The 25,582-nt window shown below is 44.3% G+C and overlaps 1 protein-coding gene across 2 annotated transcripts in view; it reads right to left on the bottom strand.

Moving 5' to 3' along the window:
• LOC135226996 (probable E3 ubiquitin-protein ligase HERC1) overlaps window positions 1-25,582 on the bottom strand; it is a 247,094-nt gene that overhangs the window by 98,614 nt on the left and 122,898 nt on the right. For both annotated transcript variants that reach the window (XM_064266723.1, XM_064266724.1), the window contains exon 6: window positions 313-400. In XM_064266723.1, the coding sequence (XP_064122793.1) occupies window positions 313-400 (88 nt within the window). The remainder of the gene's footprint in view (window positions 1-312; window positions 401-25,582) is intronic.

Raw genomic sequence — 25,582 nt, 5'->3', positions numbered from 1 at the left:
ATCTAAATAAAATGCCCTCAATGCACAGGTGGGAGTTGAAATAAAATGCCATTAACTGCACAAGTGGGCACAAAAATGGTATTTCATAACAAAAGTGATTCTACTTTTTCACGAATATAAACATGATTTTTATGTAACCTCCACTCTTCTAACTTACTTTTCGAGGTGTTACACACATTGTACATATAGGCAAAAGCATATATGGTAAACTCATGTAGAAGTTCTCTATCTACCATCAAAAGCAGAAGTTCACTATCTCCATTATAAGCTGCTTATAGTCTCTGGTATACTGAGTCTAAATGTATAGCTTACCTGAAGATGATCTTGAAGGAACCATGAGGGAGCGTATATCAACACACCCTCCTCTACGAAGAATTGTTGTTCTCCTTCCACTGAAGTCCTGTTTTTAAAAATAATTTGTAAAATTTATACTTTTATATCTATATCTCAAACAAAAACATAAAAATTATCAATAACATTAAGATTTATCCCCAAAATACACATAGACCACAACCTCTTAAAGACATAATTACAAAACTCACTAATTTCCCTAGACCAGCATCACAAAATAATAAAGTCTTAGTCAGGCATTATACTTTAATCTGAAAGGTATGCAAAGTAAATCAAATTGCCCTGTAATGCTGTCCCACAAATTACATCACTAATGGAGGAAATGCATACGTCATTACAAGTCATTAAGATTTTTTGTTTTTTATAGATTATGTGTCATAAACATGTCTTTCCTAATTGGCTACATCTGCAATGTACAAATGCACTTGGTAATAATGAGCATTTACCCTCTTGTCTAGTCATGCATGATCAGTGGCTTTTTAAATGGTTCACATGGTTTCCTTGCTCGATAACGCTTTCTGAGCAATAAACGGCTTTTTTTGCAGTGCTTGCAGAACTGCAGGTGCTGCTTAGTCTGTGTGTGGTGCTGTGTATTGTTGTATGGCCCCACTCAACCTACAAGTGTGAGAAAGGTGTTGATCCTTCAGAAAAAACTTGACATTGTCAGGAGAATAGAGGCAGGATGGTCTATAGAATGTATGGAGGTGGATGAAGTAGTATACTACTGGTGACTTTGGGAAGATGTCCAAGAGTCAGACCTGCAAAGAAATGGCAAAATCTGCCATAAGGACAATGAACAGCCAACCTTGATTTGGCTTTGGTAGTAAAATTTGGCTGGTACGCACATGTGCCAAGTTGAAGGCTGCAATAACCTAGATTTGGTGATGGGTTTCTAAAAAGAAGCCTCATGTTGAAGCTTTGGATGCTTCCCAAGAGGGATTAAAGGAATTTCAAATTCCCTTTTGATGTGACAAGTTAATTTAATCGGGAGTCAGATATCTTTGCCGCTACTCAATGACCAGGGCATTTCAGATTTAAACGAGGCTCAAGAAGAAGATATTAGTGCAGAAGAGGTGAAAGAGGCCTTAAAATCTGTAAAAAATGGAAAAACTGCTGGCGTGTGCGGGATAACTGCAGAGATGCTAAAAGCAGGAGGACGAAGGATGATAGAGGCATTAAGAGTTGTTTTTAGCATAGTTTGGAAAACAGAGGTGGTACCAAGTGATTGGAAAAAGGCAATTATGATACCAATATATACAAATAAGGGAAGCAAAAGGGGGTGTGGTAACTGTCGGGGCATAAGTTTATTGTCAGTCCCAGGGAAGATATTCATGAGAGTAATACTTAACAGAATAAGACCTATAGTAGAAGAGAAACTTAGAGAACAGCAGTGTGGTTTTAGAAGTGGAAGGTCAACAGTGGATCAAATTTTATTTTCACCTTAAGACAGATAATTGAGAAGAGATGGGAGTATGCAAAGCCAATATTCTGTGCTTTTATAGACTTGGAGAAAGCGTATGTATGATCAGTATGGAGAGATGGAATGTGGAGAGTGGCAGAACACTATGGTATACCACTTGAAAGTTGATAAGGATACTAAAAAGAAGCTGGTACCAAGGAGTGTGCAGCTGTGTACAGCTGGATGGACAGCAAAGTGACTGGTTCCCAGTTGGAAGTGGGGTAAGACAGGGATGTGTTATGTCACCCACCTTGTTTAATGTATATATTGACCATATAATGAGAAGAGTGATGGAGAATGAAAACAGAGGGGCTAGTATTGGTGGAGAAGTTTTTATGGATTTGGGACTTTGCTGATGATGTTGCGTTGGTTGCTGATACGTGGCTGGTGCTGGTAGGCATGGTAATGAGGATGGAGACAGACACACAGAATTTTGGCTTGAACATCAGCACAAAGAAGAGTGAGATCATGGTTGTGAGTAAGGATGATGATTGGCTGCACATGGAGGATATGACAATCAGAGGACAGGAACTCAAGCAAGTTGAGAAGTTTGTTTACTTGGGAAGTGTGGTAACAGCAGACGGGAGGCAAATTGAAGATATACAAAGAAGAAAACTAGGAACAGCAAGAGCTTTTTGAGTTCTGAGAAAAAACATTTGGTCAAGGCATGAAATCAGCTTGAGAACTAAGATGAGAATATTCAATGCAGTAGTACTTACCAGTCCGCTGAGTGGCATGGCTCGTCCCACCTGGCCTGGGACCAATGAAAGAGGAAAAGAAAAGGTTGGATGCTTTAAAAGGGGTTGGAAGATGAAGCTTTTGTTGTGAGATGAAGCTGCTGAGAAGGATACTTGGCATTAAATGGGATGATTATGTTAGAAATGAAGACATCAGGGTGAGATTGAGGCATAGGCCAGTCAGTACCAGGTTGAAGAGGGGAAGGCTGAGATGGTTTGGACATGTTGAGAGGATGGATGGGAATAGAGACCCCAGGAGAGCACTGAGAGCAGTACCCAAATCGGAACAAGGTGGATAGACATAATGGTCAGGGATCTGAGGATGAAATCCAAAACTTAGAGGAAGCGAGGGAAATGGCTCGGGATAGAGACAGATGGAGAGGAACTGTATCAGCCTTGTGCCAGTGGCCAGTGGCAGGAAGATAAAGTAAGTAAGTAATTTTATAATTAGATTCAATGCTCTTTTGAATTCTGATTTCACATATGTTATGTGGGCGTTCCAATTCAAGTGAGTATCAAATACTAATCCTAAAAATTTTGCAGTTTGGCCAATTTGTATACTTTGACTTCTGATTTTCAAATCTATTTCTTCACCTTTCTTCCATCTTTTATCTTTATAAAATATAACTGCTTGAGTCTTATCTATGGACAATCTTAATCCTACAGATGAGGTCCATTCATTATTTTTATTATAGATTTGTTAATGATGCGCTCTGCATGTTTAATGCGAGATGCTGAATAATATATGGCAAAATCATCCATATAAAGGTTGCTTGTAATTCCGGTGGGTAGATTTTTACTCATTTCATTAATTGCTAAGGTAAATAGTGTGCCACTAAGGACACTTTCTTGTGGAACACCATTTTCAATGGGAATGGGAATGTTCTGGACAAAGCATCATCAATTTTCACCTGAAACTTCGATTTGTTAGAAAACTTTGATTGAACATGGGTAAATGCCACGGACGTTGTTATTTTGTAATGCTTTTAATATAGGATACCTCCATGTAGTGTCATAAGCCTTTTCTATATCAGTTATCTGTTTTCGCTCAAATCCTCTGCGTATATGATCATCTAGGATAGAGAGAGAATCCAATGTAGACTTGTTACACTGTGACCCAAATTGAGTGGAAGTTAAAATTTTGTTTTCTCGAATGTGCCATGCTAGTCAAGCATTTACCATCTTTTCAAGTAATTTGCATAAGCAACTTGTTAGAGATATTGGTCTGTAATTATTAACATTGCTTGGATCCTTTCCAGGTTTGGGGATAGGAATTATTATAGCTTTACGCCACTTCATCCAGGAAATAAATTTCTGAAGCCATAAACGATTATACAATTGTAATAAGGATGACTATGCCAGAGTGTGGTTGCTAAGTGGTCAATTGTCTCAAAGCCAATATTGTCACCTCCAGGATCAGATTTATTGCCTGTTCGAGGATAGCATATTCCAACTCTTCCATACTAAATTTTCTATTATAATATATATCTTCTTGTGTTTCGAAATTTATTGTTATTAGTTCTTCATTATTTTTCTTTGGGCAGAAGTGTTCATCTAAATTTTTATCTCTACTTACATTCGCTAAGTTTTCTCCTATTATATTACTTATTTCTTTTGGATCAAGTATTCTTTTTCCATCTTTCAATATGGCATGTCTAGGTGGTTTAACTTAGGTACCATTTATTTTTCTGAATTTTTCCCATATTTTTTGTATGGGAGTATTATTAGAGAGATCTGATACATGTTTCCTCCATGAAATTATTCTTCCTTGAATTACTTCCTTTTTAAATTTTGCAGATATTTTGTTGTATATAGGCTTTAATGTATCAATTTCTAGTAATAATATAGTCATTTTTTGTAAAGTTCCTTCTAATATTGGCAATGTTTTATTTATTTTACTGAACGTTCTATTTAAATTATCTAGTTGTCTCCCTATTGAGTGTTTTATATTAATTAAGTCTGTTAGTTTATCAGACCACCATGTGACTTTGTGCTTTGTTGGATGGGGCTTTGACTTTGGTATTGCTTGATCAGCAGCCTTTTTAATGAAATCATCAAGAATTTTGTTAGTTTCATTATGGTCTTTTAAATATTCAAATGGTTGAAATTTCTTGTGTGCATTTCATATTTCTCCCATTCTGCTTTATCAATGTTATAAATGAGGAACATGTTTTGCAGGATTATTATAAGTAATAAGGATATTAATATTGGGAAATGATCACTGGTGTGCAAGTCATCAACTATATTCCAATCTATTCTGTCAACTATATATGTTGTACAAAGTTTTAGGTCTACTGAAGAAAATGTTCCATGTGTTTTCTAAAAATATGTACTAATTTCGTCATCATTTATACAGCACATGTCGTTTGACTCTATGAACTCTTCAATTTTACTCTCTGCACTATTTGAGATTGTACAGTTTACAGTCCATATCTTTGTGAGCATTAAAATCCCCTACTATCAATGCAGGTTCCCTGGCATTGCCAAACAAATCCTTAAGTTTTTCTAAGTCATAATTTTTGTTAGGTTGGTTGTATATGTTATAAAAGGGATTTTGACGAAGGAAAAATCTATTTCTGAGTGATTGGCTCGTGTCGCCCTATGAAAGGATCCTTAATATCATACTTTCTAGGTAAAATTAATCTAAAATTACCAGAGAAAAACAAAATTAAGAAAATGTCAGTAAAACTGACTCGCTCACTCTTAAAAATTAAGTGTCGGTATGGTGATAGGGGCGGTGGGACACTACCACGAGACATTCACCAATTAGAACTTCCAATCAGAATCCCCACAAGAGAGCTGATACCAACGGGCGATGCAGCCCGCTACTACTACTACTATAGGACGCCACGGACAGCAGCGCCCCTAGCGGACATCCTTAATCTAAAAACATCTTGTCCTGCATGGGGGGGGGGTAAACAATACAGGGTGGGTTTCATAGGGCGACACGAGCCAATCACCCAGAAATAGATTTTTCCTTCGTCAAAATCCCTTTTCTGGGCTCAGCTCGTGTCGGCCTATGAAAGAGTACAGAGAAACAGACAAGATGGGAAAAAAAGGACAAATGAAAGCAGTTGTAAAACGAGGGATATAATATAAGTAAATCAATTACAGCATACAAACTAAGTACTTAACCTAACTTATTCTAAATAGTAACATAAAAGAACGTTAGTAATGTAAAGTACTTAAAATTACAATAAACATAGTAAAATATAATAATGCAGTGTAATATTAACAAAATAGATTTACTTAGAAAATTATTTACAAAATATACAAACACATTGTGTCCTACCCTAGCATAAAAATAAGGGTAGGTACACTGAAGTACATTATCAGTACAAGTGTGGATGTCCCTAGCAAAAAAATAAGGGACAATCCACTAGTATGGTTCAGCGGCTAAGGCTAGGATATCCGAGTAGCATGGCGATAGGGTGAGGCATGTTGGATGAGGTAGGTAGAAAGGAGACCTGGGATCTGTACTACGACTACTTATACAGTATCAGGAGAAACAAATGTTTCCCTGCCCGCTGCTACTGCTGAAAATTTTGTTTAAAGATTCCAAGGACTTTTTAGATAATGACGTTTAAAGACTGTCTGGATTTCCATCCAGTATACTTTTTAAGATCCTCAAGTTCATATGTTGGAAAGTATTAATTGAGGTGGCTACTCCCCTGATGTCATGTGCTTTTGGGAATGAATCAGGATTGGCTTGTTTAATGAAGTAAAGGATTTGTTGTCTAATACCTTTTACTGACAAAGTACCACCTTTTTCTCTCATGAAGAGAGAACCTGAGGATCTTGAGGATGTACGAGATAGAAAGGCTCTTAAAGTTGATACTGGGCAGAGAGAAGGATCTTGGGGAAGTGGGATGACCTTTCCAAGGGCCCCACCTTGCAAGAGGATCCTCATTTTTAGCTAAAAGCTACGATCCGGAGCAGCATGAACTTCTCCTGAGGGAGGAATTCCACATGACCGCATCTCTGGATAGAGCCGACAGTTCTGAAATTCTAGCTCCTGAAGCTAGGCTTAATAAGAATAATGTCTTTCTAAGAAGCATTATGAATGTACAAGACGAGTTGTCAGTATCTGAAGCTAGTTTGAGGACATCATTTAAGAACCATGAAACTGCAGTAGGCCTTTGAGAAGGTCTAAGTCTAGCACAGGCTTTAGGAAATAGTAACGTGAAATAAGCTTCAGTCAGATCTATCTGAAAACCTAGCTGAAAGATCTTCTCAAAGCCGATTTATGAGTAGTAATAGTGCTAGCTGCTAAACCTTTTTCAAACAGGAATCTGAAAAAGGATATAGCTAGATTAACTGTCATGGTTGTAGTGTTTGATTCTTTCAGGAAAGATGCAAATTTTTTAAACAGCTGAGTCATATTGTCTAATGGTTGACTCTCTCTTATCTGATTCTAGGAAGAGAATATTTTGTGGATCAATATTAGCATCTTTATTAGCCGCAAACTTCATGAAGTCCATAAAGTTAGGGTCTGAAGAATTCCTGAGGAAGCGAACACAGTCCTCATTTGTACTGATTGTGACAGCTTGGGATTGGGAATCCGTTGAGGTCGGAGACCCAATTCCAGAAGAAGAGGATACCAGTTGCTCTTGGGCCAGTCCTGGTGCAATCAGAGCTACTATTCCTTTGAAAGTCCTCAGCTTGCTTAAGACTTTCAAGAGAAGATTCACTGGAGGAAAAACATAAATTTTTCTCCACTGATCCCAATCTAACGACAGGGCGTCCGTGGCATAAGCCAGAGGGTCCAGGTTGGGGGCCACATAGCAAGGGAGCTTTGTGGTTCGCTTGTGAGGCGAAGAGATCTACTTGGAGACCTGGGACTCTCGGCATATCCACTGGAATGACCCGTCGTCTAGGGACCATTCTGATTCCAGAGGAACTGACCGGGACAAAGCGTCTGCTATCACATTTCTTACCCCCGCCAGGTGAGTGGCGGACAGATGCCATTTGTGTTTGTTTGCTAGGGCAAAGATGGCTATCATGACATGGTTCACATGCTTGGATTTGGACCCTCCTCTGTTGATGCAATGAACTACCACTGCACTGTCCAAAACTAGCCTTAGATGAGACTTTTTCGGGGGAAGCAGTCTCTTCAAGTAAGAAATACTGCCATTGCTTCCAGAACGTTTATGTGGAGCTGGCGGAATTGAACTGACCAAGTACCCTGAACCTGTTTTGAACTGAGAATATCCCCCCACCCCCGGACAGGAGGCATCCGTGTGAATGGTTAACACTGGAAGGGGATATTGAAGGGGTACCTGCTTGGCTAAGTTCTTTATACTTTTGACCATGGACGGAGTTGATTGCGAAGGATCTGTGGAATTACTGACAACTTGTCTCGAGATTTGGTGTTTGCTCTCGATCGCCAAACTCGATTTATATCTTTTAGCCTTGCTTTCAGGAGGATATCTGGTTACCGAAGCAAACTGAAGGGACCCTAGGATTCTTTCCTGGTTTCTCCTTGAAGTTTGTTTGCATTTGAGAAATTGGCCTGACAGATTTTGCTATTTACCTTCCGTTTGGCCACTGGAATTGACAGATTGTGGGAAGACAAATGCCCATTGGATTCCCAGCCACTGAAAACGAGACTCCGGGTAAGTCTGGATTTCGTTTTGTTTATCTGGAACCCCAGATGTTCCAGAAAGTGAACTACCTTTTTGGTGGCATTGAGACATTCCTGCGACGGTTGGTGCCCAGATCAACCAATCGTCGAGGTAGCTGCTACCATGATTCCCAGAGTTCTCAATTGCTGTACAACCACTTCTGCTATTTTCGTGAATACCCTGGGGGCTACAATTCAGACCGAAGGGCATCACTTTGAATGAGAATGTCTGATTTCCTAGCCTGAATCTAGGAATGGGCGGAAGTGTCTGGCTATAGGGATATGATAGTATGCGTCTGTAAGATCGATGGAGCATGTGACGGCTCCACGCGGAAGTAAGGTCCTTACTTGCGAGAGGGTAAGCATCTTGAACTTGTCGCAACGAATGAAAAGAGTTTAGCTTTGACAAGTCTAAGATTACCCTTCTTTTTGTTGAGCCTTTCTTTGGCACGCTGAATAAGCGACCTTGAAATTTTAGATGCTTGACTCTCGCAATAGCTCCTTTCTGAAGGAGTTCCTCCGCGTAATCTGTCAATTCCTTTGATGGTATTTGGTGGAATGATTTGATTGGAGGAGGATCTTTGATCCAACTCCAACCCAACCCTTTGGACACTATGCTCTGTGCCCAATTGCTGAACCCCACCTGTGACGGAAGAGGAACAGCCTCCCTCCTCCCTCCTAGGGGAGCCTCATTGTTGATTGGGCGGGTTGACCACCACGCCCTCCTCTGAACTGCCTGCTCCTTGTCGCCCGTCCTGCGCCACGCTGGCGAACGTAGCCTCTCGCCCTACCTCTCGGTTGCTTGTTAAAGGGAGTGTAGCCCTGACCTTCATACGTAGGGTTGAAGGCCGGCGAGAGTGCGTAGGAGGTCGACGGTTGTGATTGAGGAGACAGCAGGAGGATGGGCTGGTTCTGTTTCGAACTACCAGGTTGTCCCTGTTGGGTACCGGGACGGCCTGAACAAATTTGCTGCTGTTGCTGGTTTTCTGGTAAGGCTGGAACCTTTTACCAGACTTCTTTTGTTTCTTACCAGCAGTGGGGGCGGATTCTTGCTTCCTCTTGGATGAAATCCCCACCCCACCTAGCTCCTAAGGCTCTGGTTGAGCCTAGCAGCCTCGTGGTGCTTCATTTACAGCGGACTCTGGGAAGAGATCCGCTCCCCACATGCTAGAAGCCAGGAGTCTATTAGGCTCGTGCCTAATAGTGCCACTCCTGCAGAACGTGCTTTCGGCAATTTCTCCCTAGCTTGGAAGAAGTCGAAAGCATCTGTCTGAACCGTCTGAAGCTGGGATTTGGCCAAGATCTTAAACGCGGTTTCTGTAGCATATGAGAGAGCAGCCATTTCCGTTATTATCAGTGAATTGAGGGACCTGCCAAACCTAGTTCGCGCGTCGAACTCCGCCTGAATCAAGGAATCAGGCAGCCTTGGAAGCTTCTCGCCGAACTGGTCCATGGCGCAGTCCGGTTTGAGCTTGCCAAGCGTGAACGTGGCTGGCAAGTTCTCCCCCCAAAAGCTGGGAAGAGCGGAGAAGTAGACTCCGCCTCCCTTAGCTGTGGCATGGGCTCATCCTTGAGGACTGCTGAAGAGTCCTCTCTACTATTTTCGTGGCGAACGGAAGAGAAGCCTCTTCTTCCGTCGCAAAAATAGTTGAAAGGACTCTTATTAGGCCTGGAGCTTAGTGTTTGTGCACTCCCAGTCCTCAAGGCAGTGAACCCATTCCCGTTGGGCATGATCCCTACTGTAGAGACATCCTCCCTAGAGATCTTGTCTTCCCTAGTAAGAGCCGCTACAGTCAGCCTAGCATAGCCGATGAAAGGCTGCGTCAGACCCGGAGATAAAACTCGAAGTCCTCAATCCTTCGAGTTCCACACTCCGGGATAGAGATCATCCCATCCTTAAATGGAGCGTAGGCGGCTACTCTCCAAGGGTTCTCCATAGAGAAAGCTGGCAGAGAGTCGTATGGCGGGAGCTGGAAAATACCAGCACTTGGCACTGGGGAGACTGGAAGAGGGACCTGAGAGAGCCCAGCTACTCGGTCCTCATTCTCTCTAACCCTGTTAGAGAGATCCTGGATGGATTGGCCTGATTGAGACAGAGTGCTCGACAGTTTGTGCGAACATCTGCTCAAAAATCTCGTCCCCAGGGCGGAGACTTGCGAACAACCATCTCACCCACCTGTTTGCATCACCACTGCTGAGAAAGCAGTGGGATCAAGGGTGCTGGGTCCCGCTCCTCCCACCGGCGTTGCCGGAGTGGATGCGGTGGAGGCAGGAGAAAGGCATTGGCTCCGCGGGAGCGCGAGCCTTCTCCTTAGAAGCCTTGCTTCTAGAGCTCTTCGAGTAAGAAGAGCTCGGCTTGGCCTTCACCGCGTCAGCGTAAGAAGTCGAAGACTTCCTAGCCGAAGAAGACGAAGACGACTTCTTAGAAGTCGTCTTAGATAGAGTCTTCGGTTCTCTCTGTCCCTTCACCTTAGGGGGTACAGAGAGAGCGGGAGAGCGGGTAGGGATCTCAGATCCCACAAAGCCTTGGAAAGAAGCGCTCGAAGAAGGGACAGGAGAAGATCCAGGAACACCCAAGGAAAGACCTTGGGCGCCCGACACACCTACCTCAACCAACAAATCCTCTACCCCTACCGCCATCGGCTCGATGTTTAGGTCCAGGGCCAGCAACGTCCGGGACCGACTCTGTGAAGCTACGACCCCGAAAGATTGCTGGAGATCTTGCTGGATGGAGGCTATGAGAGGGGCTGCGGAACAAGGGGTCAACATACCCTGTTGACTTGCCCGCAGGGAAGATCTGGACGGCCAGCTTCTTGTCAAGGATGTACGGCTGGCCTTTGGCGGCGTTCTTCCCGAAGCCCGCCCACCCACGCTTTCCAGGGTAGCAAGGGCGACCTCCCTCACACCAGTAGCCTGGAATGGAAAGGGCGAGATGAGCTTCTAATGGCGGAACGGGGTTAACAAACTTATGTCTAAGAGTTTTTGTTAGTAAATGATAAAGAAGCCTATAATAATCGGACTTACCCCCACCTCCACCAGCTGACTGACTAGGTCGTAGCAGATGGCGCAGGCTTCCGGGTGCCAGACGATCATATCGTTGAATGACGTGGCACATGGAGCGTGAGACCTGCACTCATCGTGGCCGCAGGGGTCGTTACAAACGTCGCGTTGCACGCCGGGACCTGACAGTTGGTAGCCTGTAAGTGGAAAAATATCATGGAGTATCAGGAGAAACACTTACAGTCTCAAAGTTTGCTCCGCTGGTGCCGGAGCGAGAAAGTTAGATTAAACCAGAGCCCCCCCGCCATAATAACGTGTGGTAACAAGGTTGGTTGGTTGTCCTAGGCTATGCTTCCGCTGACGGCGGGGACAAGAAATAGAATCCAACCAGGAGTGGTGGGTAAAAGGAAACCACGACGAAAAATGGCGGGGATGGTAAACATATGAATAATAAAATTAAACAAATCATCGTAAAATTAGGGTATATCCTTAAAATAACAATAATATCAAACCTTTCTCCACCCGTCTACTAGAAGAGTGCCCGGGTAAGAAGCAAGCTCCCTTCCGGTAGCGGGGAGAGATGTAAGGATATAGTAGGCAAGCAACCGACCCACTAGTAGTTGACCACCCCGTCCGCTGGCGGATCCTATAAATCTATAACCAAAAGGTGCCCCTGGCTGCGACCGGAAAGGCTCAGTTCGTTATAGAAAGGGAAGGTGGCTGAGCAACTGGGGAAGGGGGGGGGAGGGTCTCGGCGTAACACGGCGGAGAGAGAGAGGGGGGGGTTGGCCTACTCCTCCCCGTCTCAACAACTACCCGCTCGGAGACCCGGTACCCTATGAGTGGTCGCCCTATACCCCCCCGCTGGGAGGAACCCTGGCCACCTCAGAGAGGGAGGGAGGAAGGCAACTGAGGTTGTCATGACAACCAAGGGGTCCCCCAGCGCCTCCCTATACCTGGTAGGGAGGGAAGGGGAAGGGTAAGGTGCGATGGAACACGTGACCGCAAGTGGCCTAAGCCGCGAGCAACACAACCGTGGGAGGGCCACGTGAACCAGGCTGTACCAAACCATGGGACATGCACCATAGGCTAGCCATAACACCCTCAAATAGAATAAAATTACATCGTAAAGATGGAAAAGACACTTTTAGTAGAAGAAAAAGAAGCCCAGGAGGAGGCAAAAAAAAACTGTTCCGAGGAACAGAAGCCTACTCGGAGCAGCGATAGCCGATGAAGAGCAAGAGCCGGGATGCTGGGCTGGAACAATAATAATAGCCCTAAATACCAAACTAAGAGAAATGGTAAAGGGGCTAATCTAGCTAAAACTGATGTAAAAAACGATGACGTAATCAAGTAAGCCCATAAGTATAAGAAGTCCCAGTATGGAGGACCGGGAATTCTTAACGAGGCAGCATGGCGCCGCCACGAGACAAACCGGGAAACCGTATATGACCTATTAGAAGGAAAATACTGGTTCCCGGAAGACAAAAATATAGTAAAACATTACTTATGAGGCACTTAACTTAGCCGTTGCGATGGCAGAACGTTCCATATCGAAGAAGATAATAAATCCCGAAAAGGCACAGCACAGAGAAAAAAGCGTCTGGATGCTAGCGCTAATGATTAAGGATGTCCGCTAGGGGCGCTGCTGTCCGTGGCGTCCTCTAGTAGTAGTAGTAGCGGCTGCATCGCCCGTTGGTATCAGCTCTCTCTTGTGGGGATTCTGATTGGAAGTTCTAATTGGTGAATGTCTCGTGGTAGTGTTCCCACTCGCCCCTATCACCATACCGACACTTCTATTATTTAAGAGTGAGCGAGTCAGTTTTACTGACATTTTCTTAATTTTGTTTTTCTCTGGTAATTTTAGATTAATTTTACCTAGAAAGTATGATATTAAGGATCCTTTCATAGGCCGACACGAGGTGAGCCCAGAAATTACATAATTATAGTTTTTTATTCGTATTTTAATGCTTGATATTTGCAAGTCAGCAAAGTTTACAGGTACCCTGTCATAACATACTTCGTTATGTACATATATAGCAGTACCTAAATTTCCTTCTTCTCTCTAGATGTAGATACTAAGATATATTTACCGATTGTTGATATTGTTTTATTGACATAATATCATTGGTTCGTATTCTTTCAGTAAGCGTTGTAATTCTCCCAAATGTAATCTGGTCTAGAGACCATTTATGTTCCGTTGTATTATATAATTACTGAAAATATTATGTTGAGAGTGTTCAAGCATTAATTTCTTGTTGTGTTTTATCTATTTGCATTTTTTCTAAAATTTTATGAAATTTATTTGTTTTTCCTTATGGGACATTAGATGTCCAATGCACATACAGCCTTTTTTGTGTCTCTAGACTAGTGGTTTCTTTACTTCTATATTTTATAAAATTTCGTATAGCGTTTGTTAAACTGTCTTTTGTTATGTTTCTGTCTTTGTTGCATAATTCGATGAAACATTCATTACATCCACATGTGTTTTTATGTGTCCTCCTTTTTTCAATTACTCTTTGTGCACCAATTACCGGTGATGGAGTACGTAATCTCTTCTCCCTTCACATAATCATTTCTGGGCTCAGCTCGTGTCGGCCTATGAAAGTATCCTTAATATCATTCTTTCTAGGTAAAATTAGCCTAAAATTACCAGAGAAAAACAAAATTAAGAAAATGTCAGTAAAACTGACTCGCTCACTCTTAAAAAGAAGTGTCGGTATGATATAGGGGCGAGTGTGGAACACTACCACGAGACAAACACCAATTAGAACTTCCTTATCAGAATCCCCCCAAGAGAGAGCTGATACCAACGGGCGATGCAGCCTCTACTACTACTACTAGAGGACGCCACGGACAGCAGCGCCCCTAGCGGACATCCTTAATTTTTAGCACCAGCGACAAGTCGCCATTTTCTTGTGCTTGTGTTTTCTTGGATTTATTCGTACTATCTACGATGGAACGCTCATGCAATTGCAAAGGCTAAGTTTAAGTAAACTCATAAGTAACATTTTACCGTATTTTTATCTTCCGGGTACCAGTATTTTCCTCTTAATAGGTCATATACGGTTCCCCGGTTGTCTCGTGGCGGCCATGCCGCCTCGTAAGAATTCCCGGTCCTCCATACTGGGACTTCTTATACTTATGGGCTTACTTTATCACATTCATTGTTTTACATCGAGTTTTAGCTAGTTCAGCCCTCCTACCATTCTCTTAGCTTGGTATTTAGGGCTATTATTATTATTTTCGGCCCAGCATCCCGGCTCTTGCTCTACATCGGCTATCGCTGGCTCCGAGTAGGCTCCTGTTTCTTGGAACAGTCTGCCTCCTCCTGGGCTTCTTTCTCTTTTACTAAAAGTGTCTCTTCCACCTTTCGATGTATTTTTATTATTATTTAGGGTGTTAGGCTAGCCTAGGTGCTTGTTCCATGTATTGGTACAGACTTGGTTCACGTGGCCCTACCACGGTTGTGTTGCTCGCGGCCTAGGCCACTTGCGGTCACGTGTTCCATAGCACCTTACCCTGCCCCTTCCCTCCCTCTCTGATATAGGGAGGAGCTGGGGGACCCCTTGGTTGTTATGACACCTCATCGCCTTCTCTCACACTCGGAGGTGACCAGGGGGTCCCCCCAGCGGGGGGTATAGGGCGACCACTATGAGGTACCGGGTCTCCATGCGGGTAGTTGGTGAGGCGGGGAGGAGTAGGCCATCCCTCCCCCCTTTTTCTCGCTCCCGCCGTGTTTCGCCGGGACCTTCCTCCCCCCCTCCCCAGTTGCTCAGCCACCTCACGATACGTAAGGAGCCTTCCGTCGCAGCCGGGGCAACCTTTGGTTATAGGTATTGGCTCCGCTAGCGGGCAGGGTGGGCACTACGAGTGGTCGGTTGCTTGCCTACTATATCCTTATATCTCTCCCCCGCTATCGGAAGGGAGCTTACCCTTAACTACGCACTCTTCTAGTAGACGGCGGAGAGAAGTTGTTTTATTTTTGTTATTTTAAGGATATATACCCTAATTATAAGATATTTTACAATGAATTGTGTGTTATTATTATTATTTTATCAACCATCCCCGCCATTTTCCGTCGTGGTTTTCCATTACCACCACTCCTAGTTGGTTGATTCTTGTGCTTCCGCCATTGGCGGAGCCATAGCCTTTCTCCAACCTGGTTTCCACACGTATTTTGGCGGGGCTCTGGTTTTATCTAACTTTATCGCTCGGGCACCCAGCGGAGCATATGTTAGGCTGTAAGTGTTTACTTGGTACTCATGTACTTTTTCACTTACAGGCTACCAACTGCCAGGTCCCAGCCTGTAACGCGACGCTCTACGACCCCTGTGGACATGACGAGTGCAGGTCTCACGCCCCGTGTGCCACGTCGTTCAACGAGACGATTGTCTGGCACCCCGAAGCCTGCGCTATATGCTACGACCTGGTCGGTCAGCTGGGAGATGGGGTAAGTCCATTATAGGCTTACTTATGATTTTACTAACAACTTCTAGTCGTAAGTTTGTTAACCCCGTTCCACAATTGGCAGCTAATCTCACCTTTCTTTCAGGCTAGCGGTGTGAGGGAAGTCGCCCTCGCCACCCTGAAAGCGTGGGTCGGCGGCTTTGGAAAAAAAACGCCGCCAAGGGCCAGCCCTACATTTTGGATAGGAAGCTGGCCATCCAGATCTTCCCCGCGGGCAAGTCGACGGGTTACGTCGACCCCTTGTCCGCTGCCCCACACTTGATAGCCTCCATCCAGCAAGACCTCCAGCAATCGTTTGGGGTCGTCCAGCCTCCCAGGAGTCGGTTCCGGACGTCGCTGCCCTGGACCTGAACCTTGAGCCAATGGCGGTAGTTAGCGAGGATTTGTTGGTTGAGGTAGGTTTGTCGGGCGCCCAAGGTCTTTCCTTGGGCGCTCCTGGATCTTCTCCTGTCCCCTCTTCTTCCAGCTTCTTTCCAAGGCTTTGCGGGATCCGCAGATAACCCTATTCGCCCTCACGCTCTCTCTGTACCTCCTAAGGAGAAGGGAAAGAGAGAACCGAAGACCTTGTCTAAGTCGACTTCTAGGAAGTCGTCTTCGTCTTCTTCGGTTAGGAAGTCGTCGACTTCCTATGCCGATGCGGTGAAGGCAAAGCCGGGCTCTTCCCAGTCGAAGAGCTCCAGAAGCAAGGCTTCGAAGGAGAAGGCTCGCGCTACCACGAGTCACTGCCTTCTCCCGCCTCGCTGCCTCCTCTCCGGCTATGCCGGCAGGGGTAGCAAGCACCAGCACCTGCGTTCCCTCTACTGTCTCACCAGGAGTGATGGAACAGGTGGGGGTGCTAGTAGGTTCCCAAATCTCCGCATTGGGAACGCGTTTCGAGCAAGATGTTCGCGCAATTATCGAACAGTCTGTCTCAACTGGACAGTCCAATCCAGGACCTCTCTAATAGAATGAGAGAGAATGAGGACCGAGTGGCTGGGCTAGCTCAGGCTCCTCCCCCAGTTTCCCCTGCATCTAGCACGGGGATTCTTCAACTTCCACCTTATGACTCCTTGCCAGCTTTCTCTATGGAGAACCCATGGAGAGTAGCTGCCTACGCTCCATTTAAGGACGGAATGATTTCTATCCCGGAGTTTGGTACTCGAAGGATTGAGGACTTCGAGTTCTACCCTCCGGGTCTGACGCAGCCTTTCATCGGGTATGCTAGGCTGACGCCAACGGCTCTCACGAGAGAAGACAAAATCTCGAAGGAGTCAGTTCTTTACAGTAGAGATCACGCACCCAGCGGGAATGGGTTCACTGCCTTGAGGACTGGGAGTGTACTAACACTAAACTCCAGGCCTACAAGAGTCCCTTCACTATTTTCGCGACGGAAGAGGAGGTCTCTCTTCCGTTCGCCACGAAATTGGTGGAGAAGGCTCTTCAGGCAGTCCTCAAGGATGAGCCCATTCCACAGTTGAGGGAGTCGGAGTCTACTTCTCCACTCTTCCAGGCCTTCGGAGAATTGTGGGGGAAAACCTGCCAGCTACATTCACGCTGGGTAAACTCAAGCCGGACTGCGCCATGGACCAGTTCGGTGAGAAATTACCTAGGCTGCCGGATTCCCTAATCCAGGCAGAGTTCGATGCGCGAACTAGGTTTGGCAGGTCCCTCAATTCTCTCATCGTTACAGAAATGGCTGCTCTTTCCTACGCTACGGAACCGCTGTTCAAGATTCTGGCGAAATCTCAGTTTCAGACGGTTCTGTCGGATGCTTTTGACTTCTTCCAGGCTAGGAGGAACTGCCGGAAGCATGTCCTTCAAGAGTGCACAATCAGGCATGAGCCTAATAGACTCTTGGCTGCAAGCATGTGGGGAGCGGATCTCTTCCCAGAGTCCGCAGTGAACGAGGTCCACCACGAAGCTGCTAGATGCAACCAGAGCCTTAGAGCTAGGTGGGGTATTTCCTCTAAGAGGAAACAGGAATCCGTTCCCACTGCTGGCAAGAAACCAAAGAAGGCTGGTAAGAGGTTCCAGCCTTATAAAAAACTCCAACATCAGCAGCAATTTGTGCAGGCAGTCCCAGTTACCCAACAGGGACAACCTTCCACCTCTAAACAGAACCAACCTTTCCTCCTGGTGCCCCAGCAATCTCAACCATCCACTTCCTACGCTATCTCGCCGGCCTTTAACCCTGCTTATGAGGCTCAAGGCTACTCTCAACCGAGAGGTAGGGCGAGAGGTTACTTTCGTCAGCGTGGCGCAGGAAGGGGCACGAGGAGTAGACAGTTCAGAGGAGGGCGTGGTGGCCAACCCGCCATCAGCAATGAGGCCTCCCCACACAGGTAGGAGGGAGGCTGTTCCTCTTCCGCCACAGGGGGGGTTCAGCAATTGGGCACAGAGCATAGTGTCCAAAGGATTAGGCTGGAGTTTGGATCAAAGATCCCCCTCCAATCAAATCATTTCATCAGGTACCGTCAAAGGAATTGATAGATTACGCGGAAGAATCCTTCAGAAAGGAGCTATTGCGAGAGTCAAACATCTAAAATTTCAAGGGCGCTTATTCAGCGTGCCAAAGAAAAAAGGCTCAACAAAAAGAAGGGTAATCTTAGACTTGTCAAAGCTAAACTCTTTCATTCGCTGCGACAAGTTCAAGATGCTTTTACCCTCTCGCAAGTAAGGACCCTACTTCCGCGTGGAGCCGTCACATGCTCCATCGATCTTACAGACGCATACTATCATATCCCTATAGCCAGGCACTTCCGCCCATTCCTAGGATTCAGGCTAGGAAATCAGACATTCTCATTCAAAGTGATGCCCTTCGGTCTGAATGTAGCCCCCAGGGTATTCACAAAGATAGCAGAAGTGGTTGTACAACAATTGAGAGCTCAGGGAATCATGGTAGCGGCATACCTCGACGATTGGTTGATCTGGGCACCAACAGTCGAGGAATGTCTCGAAAGCTACCAAAAAGGTTTAGTTCACTTTCTGGAACATCTGGGGTTCCAGATAAACAAAACGAAATCCAGACTTACTCCGGGAATCTCATTTTCAGTGGCTAGGAATCCAATGGGATTTGTCTTCCCACAATCTATCAATTCCAGTGGCCAAACGGAAGGAAATAGCAAAATCTGTCAGGCAATTCCTCAAATGCAAAACAGATGTCAAGAAGAAACCAGGAGAGAATCCTAGGGTCTCTTCAGTTTGCTTCGGTAACAGATATCCTTCTGAAAAGCAAGGCTGAAAGATATAAATCGAATTTGGCGGTCAAGAGCAAACTCCAAATATCGAGACAAGTTGTCAGTAATTCCACAGATCCTCCGCAACCAACTACGGCCTTGGTCAAAAGTAAAGAACTTAGCCAAGAAGGTACCCCTTCAATATCCCCTCCCAGTGTTAACCATTCACACGGATGCATCCCTGTCCGGGTGGGGGGGATACTCTCAGTTCAAACAGGTTCAGGGGACTTGGTCAGTTCAATTTCGCCAGCTCCACATAAACGTGTTGGAAGCAATGGCAGTATTTCTTACTCTGAAGAGACTGCTTCCCCCGAAGAATCTCATCTAAGGCTAGTTTTGGACAGTGCAGTGGTAGTTCATTGCATCAACAGAGGAGGGTCCAAATCCAAGCATGTGAACCATGTCATGATAGCCATCTTTGCATTAGCAAACAAACACAAATGGCATCTGTCTGCCACTCACCTGGCCAGGAGTAAGAAATGTGATAGCAGACGGCCCTGTCCCGGTCAGTTCTCTGGAATCAGAGTGGTCTCTGGACGTCGGGGGTCATTCCACCAGTGGGTAAGCCGGAGAGTCCCAGGTCTCCAAGTGGATCTCTTCGCCTCACAAGCGAACCACAAGCTCCCTTGCTATGTGGACCCCCAACCTGACCCTCTGGCTTATGCCACGGACGCCCTGTCGTTAGATTGGAATCAGTGGAGGAGGATTTATATTTTTCCCCAGTGAATCTTCTCTTGAAAGTCCTAGACAAACTAAGGTCTTTCAAAGGGATAGTAGCTCTGATTGCACCGGACTGGCCCAAGAGCAACTGGTATCCTCTTCTTTTGGAACTGGGTCTCCGACCTCAACGGATCCCAATCCCAAACTGTCACAATCAGTACAAATGAGGACTGTGTTCGCTTCCTCAAGAACTCTCCAGACCCTAACTTTATGGACTTCATGAAGTTTGCGGCTAATAAAGATGCTGACATTGATCCACAGAATATTCTCTTCCTTAGAATCAGATAAGAGAGAGTCAAACCATTAGACAATATGACTCAGCTGTTAAAAAATTAGCATCTTTCTTGAGAGAATCGAACACTACAACCATGACAGTTAATTTGGCTATATCCTTTTTCAGATCCTTGTTTGAAAAAGGTTTAGCAGCTAGCACGATTACCACTCACAAATCGGCTTTGAAGAAAAAAATCTTTCAAGTAGGTTTTCAGATAGATTTGACTGAATCTTATTTCACATCTATCCCTAAAGCCTGTGCTAGACTTAGACCTTCTCAGAGGCCTACTACAGTTTCATGGTTCTTAAATGATGTCCTCAAACTAGCTTCAGATACTGACAACTCATCTTGTACATTCATAATGCTCCTGAGGAAGACATTATTCTTATTAAGCCTAGCCTCAGGAGCTAGAATTTCAGAACTGTCGGCTCTATCCAGGGATGCGGGTCATGTGGAATTCCTCCATCAGGAGAATTCTACTTGCTCCGGATCGTAGCTTTTAGCCAAAAATGAAGATCCTCTTGCAAGGTGGGCCCCTTGGAAGGTTATCCCACTTCCACAGGATCCTTCTCTCTGCCCAGTATCAACTCTTAGAGCCTTTCTATCTCGTACTTCTTCTAGATCCTCAGGTGCTCTCTTTATGAGAGAAAAAGGTGGTCACTTTATCAGTTAAAGGCATTAGACAGCAAATCCTTTACTTCATTAAACAAGCCAACCCTGAGTCATTCCCAAAAGCACATGATATCAGGGGAGTAGCCACCTCAATTAATTATTTCCAACATATGAACTTTGAGGATCTTAGAAAGTATACTGGATGGAAATCCCCGACAGTCTTTAAACGGCATTATTTAAAGTCCTTGGAATCTTTAAAGTTTTCAGCAGTAGCAGCGGGAAAACATAGTTTCCCCTGATACTGTTTAGTAGTTGTAGTATTGATCCAGGTCTCCTTTCTACCTACTTCAACCAACATGCCTCAACCTATCGTCAGGCTACCCAACATCATAGCCTTAGCCGTTGTATCATATAGTGGGTTGTCCCTTATTTTTTGCTAGGGACACCCACTTTTGTACTGATATGTACTTCAGTGTAACCTACCCTTATTTTATGCTAGGGTAGGACACAATATGTTTGTATATTCACCATTTTGTGTTTATGATGAACTTCAGTCTCAATGTGTTTGTAATATATTTTGGAATAATTGTATAATGATGGATTTCAGTGTACCTACCCTTATTTTATGCTAGGGTAGGACACATGTATGTATATATTTTATAATTTTGTATTCTAGTTAAGTAAATCCCAAAAATTGCCTCATTTTTACATGCATCTCTGTAATTTTATTTATTTACCATTTAAGTACTTTAAGTTACTAACATTCTATTATTTTTACTGTTATAATAAGTTAGGTTTAAGTGCTTAATTTTGTTAATGCTGTAATTGATTTACTTATATTATATCCATCATTTTAAACTGTTTTTCATTGTTTCCTTTTCCATCTTGTCTGTTTCTCTGGTACTCTTTCATAGGCCGACACGAGCTGAGCCAGAAAAGGATTTTGACGAAGGAAAAATCTATTTCTGGGTGATTGGCTCGTGTCGCCCTATGAAACCCCCCTTTTTTATGGTTTTTTTGTTTTCCCCCCTTGCAGGACAAGATGTATTTAACTGTTTTAATTAAGGATGACCGCTAGGGGCGCTGCTGTCCGTGGCGTCCTCTAGTAGTAGTAGTAGAGGCTGCATCGCCCGTTGGTATCAGCTCTCTCTTGGGGGGATTCTGATAAGGAAGTTCTAATTGGTGTTTGTCTCGTGGTAGTGTTCCACACTCGCCCCTATATCATACCGACACTTCTTTTAAGACGTGAGCGAGTCAGTTTTACTGACATTTCTTAATTTTAATTTTGTTTTTCTCTGTAATTTTTAGGCTAATTTTACCTAGAAAGAATGATATTAAGGATACTTTCATAGGGCGACACGAGCCAATCACCCAGAAATAGATTTTTCCTTCGTCAAAATCCCTTTTTTGTCTATGGTGTTCTCCTCTATTATTTCTTTATTGTTCTGGGTATTTCCATCCATTTCCTTTATTATTACTTTAGGAAACAAAGGTATGTTCTTATCATTTTCTGGTCTGTGCACTTTTTTTGGATCCTTGATCTTTGCTTTAACAGATACCTCTCTAATAATTATTGGCTTTTTGGTCTTGGGTGGAGTTCTCTCTAAAGGCCTTTTTTATTCTTTAGCTTCCAGCTCATAACTATTTGTGATGTTTCAGTGATACATGCATCATTTTCTTGTGTTTCCATTTCTCTTAATATCTCAAATGAATTTGAACATATATCTGCACAAGTTTCTTGGTTTCTTGCTATATTAGTTTCTTGCAAAGTTATTTTTTCTTCTGATTTATCTACTGGGGGTTTGTTACTCCCATTTTTGTTTTATTCCTAGAGCTTAATGCAGTAGAGAACATTTGCTTCCTAGCGGGATCATGCATTCCTCTAACTCTCAACTCTAGTTTGGCTTCTCTAATTGGCATTCCTGATCTCTCCTGAAGTAATTTTAATTCTGTGTTGTATAAGTAATACATACACTCCTTAGACCTAGCATGGTGATTTTGGCCACAGTTCACACATTTTGGTTCACCACACTTCCACTGCGTGGTATGTTCGTCGGATCTGCAATAAGTTCATATAGATTTATTTCTGCAATTTTTCCATGTATGTCCATATTTACTACAATTTTGGCACTGTAGGGGCTTTCGAACATACGGTCTCAGTTCTATGTTTTGGCTCATGATTTTAATTTTGAAAGGTAGTTCTTGGCCTTCAAATTTTATTATGCTATTCTCAATGTATTTCCTTATTTTGTCTACTGGCTAAACTGTATATTTTGCAATCTTGCACGTTGTTTGTACCTTTTTTTTAAGGGAATCCAGCAAATATTTTTTTTCAATTGGTTCCTCACTTTTAGGAAGTACTACAGTACCCTGTATGCTGTTCATACTGTCATGTTTTCTTATCTTTACATTTATATTATCAATGTTCTTTATAGCTAAATGGTTTTCAAATTGGTTTTTTGTAGTGGTTTCTATTAACCACACCTGGTCTTTTATTGTTTAAATGACATTTCTGAGGTTGGGTGCCTACTTAACAATAATTTTCCAATCTTAATGCAGATATTTTTCTATCAGTTTCCAAGGTCAAGAACCTTGACCAACTTGCACTCCCAAAGAGGGAGTCGAAGCGAGTCAAGGTTGGGTCAATTCTAAATTTGCTTTTTCTTTGTGCCTTGTATGGTATTAGAGTTTTAATACCAGCCTGTTCTTCATTACCTTGGTTTTCCGTAGAATAGTCCATTGCTATGCCAGAAGTCGTAGGGGTTTTTGTTTTAGTTTCCATATATAAAGATTAAATATTTTGTCCAGGATGAGATTCCTCTCACCAAGGAGGCCCAACTGAGGGAGGAGCAATACAGTTATATTGTGGTAACTGCCCTGGGACACTCACCTGGATATACGCCATACCTACAGTGCCTTAAGGGTCGTCAGTCCCGTGAGATCGGACCCAGCACTGTGGGCATGGCTTGACATAAAAATTTCCCCCTCGCTCGACCACGTCAGGTACTCTAGTTTTACAGGTGGAGTGGCATGCTGTCCAACTCCACCCTCCATCAAGTTAAAAGAGCAGTCAATTCAATAGTCCAAAACCATGCCAAGGTCGTCAACAAAAGAAGAAGGGAAGGGGAAAAAAAATTTATATGAGGAGGAGTAAAGGAGTTAAAGGTCCCAATGTTCAGTTGGATACACAGCAGAGAGTGTAGCATAAAGGGGCATACTCTCTCTGCAGTGGATCCCTAAGCCCCCACCTCGTCAAGGAGTTGGGATCAGGGGGCTGGGTTTTACAGTAGGATTTGCCTAGTACCGTAAGCGACAGGCGACTGGAGACCAGTAATTGACCTTTCCACCTTGAATCATTTTGTCAGGAAGACAAGGTTCAAGATGGAGACGCTTTGGACAGTGTTGGTAGCGATAAGGGACAACGACTTCTTGCTGTCAATAGATTAAAAGGACGCTTACTCCCAGATCCCTATTCACCCTTCATCCAGAAAGTTTCTTCGCTTCATGCTGGGAGAGCAGATCTACTAGTTCAAGGTCCTGTGCTTCGGGTTGACTATGTTCTCCCCTCAGGTGTTTCAGGTGTACATAAGGGTCTTTGCCTTCGTCTCGACATGGGCTCATGCTCAAGGGATTCGCCTGTTAAGGCACCTTGACAACTGGAGAAACTGCTTTAGGACAGAGATCATCTTCAGTTTTGTCGGGAGCTAGGCATAATGGTAAACCTACAGAAGTCAAATCTGGTCCCCAGCCAAAAAGCTCTTTATCTAGGTATGGTTATAAATACGGCAGTGCCAAGAGTTCTTCCATTGGACCAGAGGTTAGAGAAGTTGCAGCTAGTGGCACACATGTTCCTATTGCAACCCAAACAGCCTGCTCACCAGTGGCAGGTCCTTCTGGGGATTTTGTCTTCTCTGGAGAAGCTAGTCCCTCATGGTTGTCTTCATCTTCGGTCTCTGCAATGGAGACTGAAAGACTTCAGGTCCCCAGCGGGAGATTCCCCTCTACAGAAAGCCCCTCTGTCCAAAGAGGTGAAGCAAGACCTTCATAGGTGGTTAGACGACCAGAACCTCTCAGTGGGAATTCCTCTGCATTCTCCCCCCTCCAGACTTCCTTCTGTTTTCAGATGCCTCCACCTCAGGTTGGGGTGTTCATCTGGGAGACCTCATTGCATCAGGCATTTGGAGTGTGGAAGACAAGCTGCTATACATCGACATTTTGGAGTTGAAAGCAGCTTTTCTGGGTCTGAAAGAGTTTCAGGAGAAGGTAGAGGGTCATTCTGTGGTTCTGATGTTCGACAACACCACGGTGGTTGCCTATGTGAACAAGCAGGCGGGTCTGGTGCCTTGTCACCTCCATTCATTGACAGTCGAGTTACACCAGGGGGCGATCGACAACTTGGTGGAGCTCTCTGGAAGGTACATTCCAGGCAAGAAGAATGTGGTCATCGACAGGCTGAGTCGTCAGAACCAAATCCTGGGCATGGAGTGGTCTTTGCATCAAGTCGTGGCAGACAGGCATTTTCAGGTTTGGGGGAGGCCTATGCTAGACCTCTTCTCAACTCGCTTCAACAGGAAGCTGGAAGTTTACTGTTCAGTGGTACCGGATCCTCTTGCTCAGGCAGAGGACGCCTTCCAACACCCTTGGGACATCTTTGAGGTGTACGCCTTCCCTCTGTTTTGTCTGATCTGTCAATTTCTGAACAGCTCAGGATGACTTTGGTGGATCCTCTGTGGCCTCAAGCAGAGTGGTTCCTGGACTTTCTGTCTCTTCGGTCAGAGGTTCCAAGAGAGAGATTCCCCCGTGGTGGTAACTTCTTTGCCAGTCTCATGTTGAAAGGTTTCACCATTCGGTAGAATCCCTGTCTCTTCATGGATGGAGGCTATCAAGCATCTCCTCCGAGCGAGAGGTTTTTCTCAGGGGGCAGTGGGACGTATGTCCAGTTACCTCGGGAAGTCCTCTTCAGCAGTTTACCAGGGGAAATGAGTAGTCTACTTTGACTGGTGTCATCGATGGGGCTTCTCTCCACTCAAAACCTCTGTTTAGAGTATAGCAGATTTTTTATCTTCCTCAGGGATGAGAAAGGTCTTTCTGTTTCTGCTATCAGGGGCTACAGAGCAGCGC

This window comes from Macrobrachium nipponense, chromosome 15 (assembly GCF_015104395.2).
Source record: "Macrobrachium nipponense isolate FS-2020 chromosome 15, ASM1510439v2, whole genome shotgun sequence".
NCBI classification, from domain to species: Eukaryota; Metazoa; Arthropoda; class Malacostraca; order Decapoda; family Palaemonidae; genus Macrobrachium; species Macrobrachium nipponense.
The sequence above is the reverse complement of the archived record's forward strand: the minus strand, read 5'-3'. Positions and strand labels throughout refer to the sequence as shown.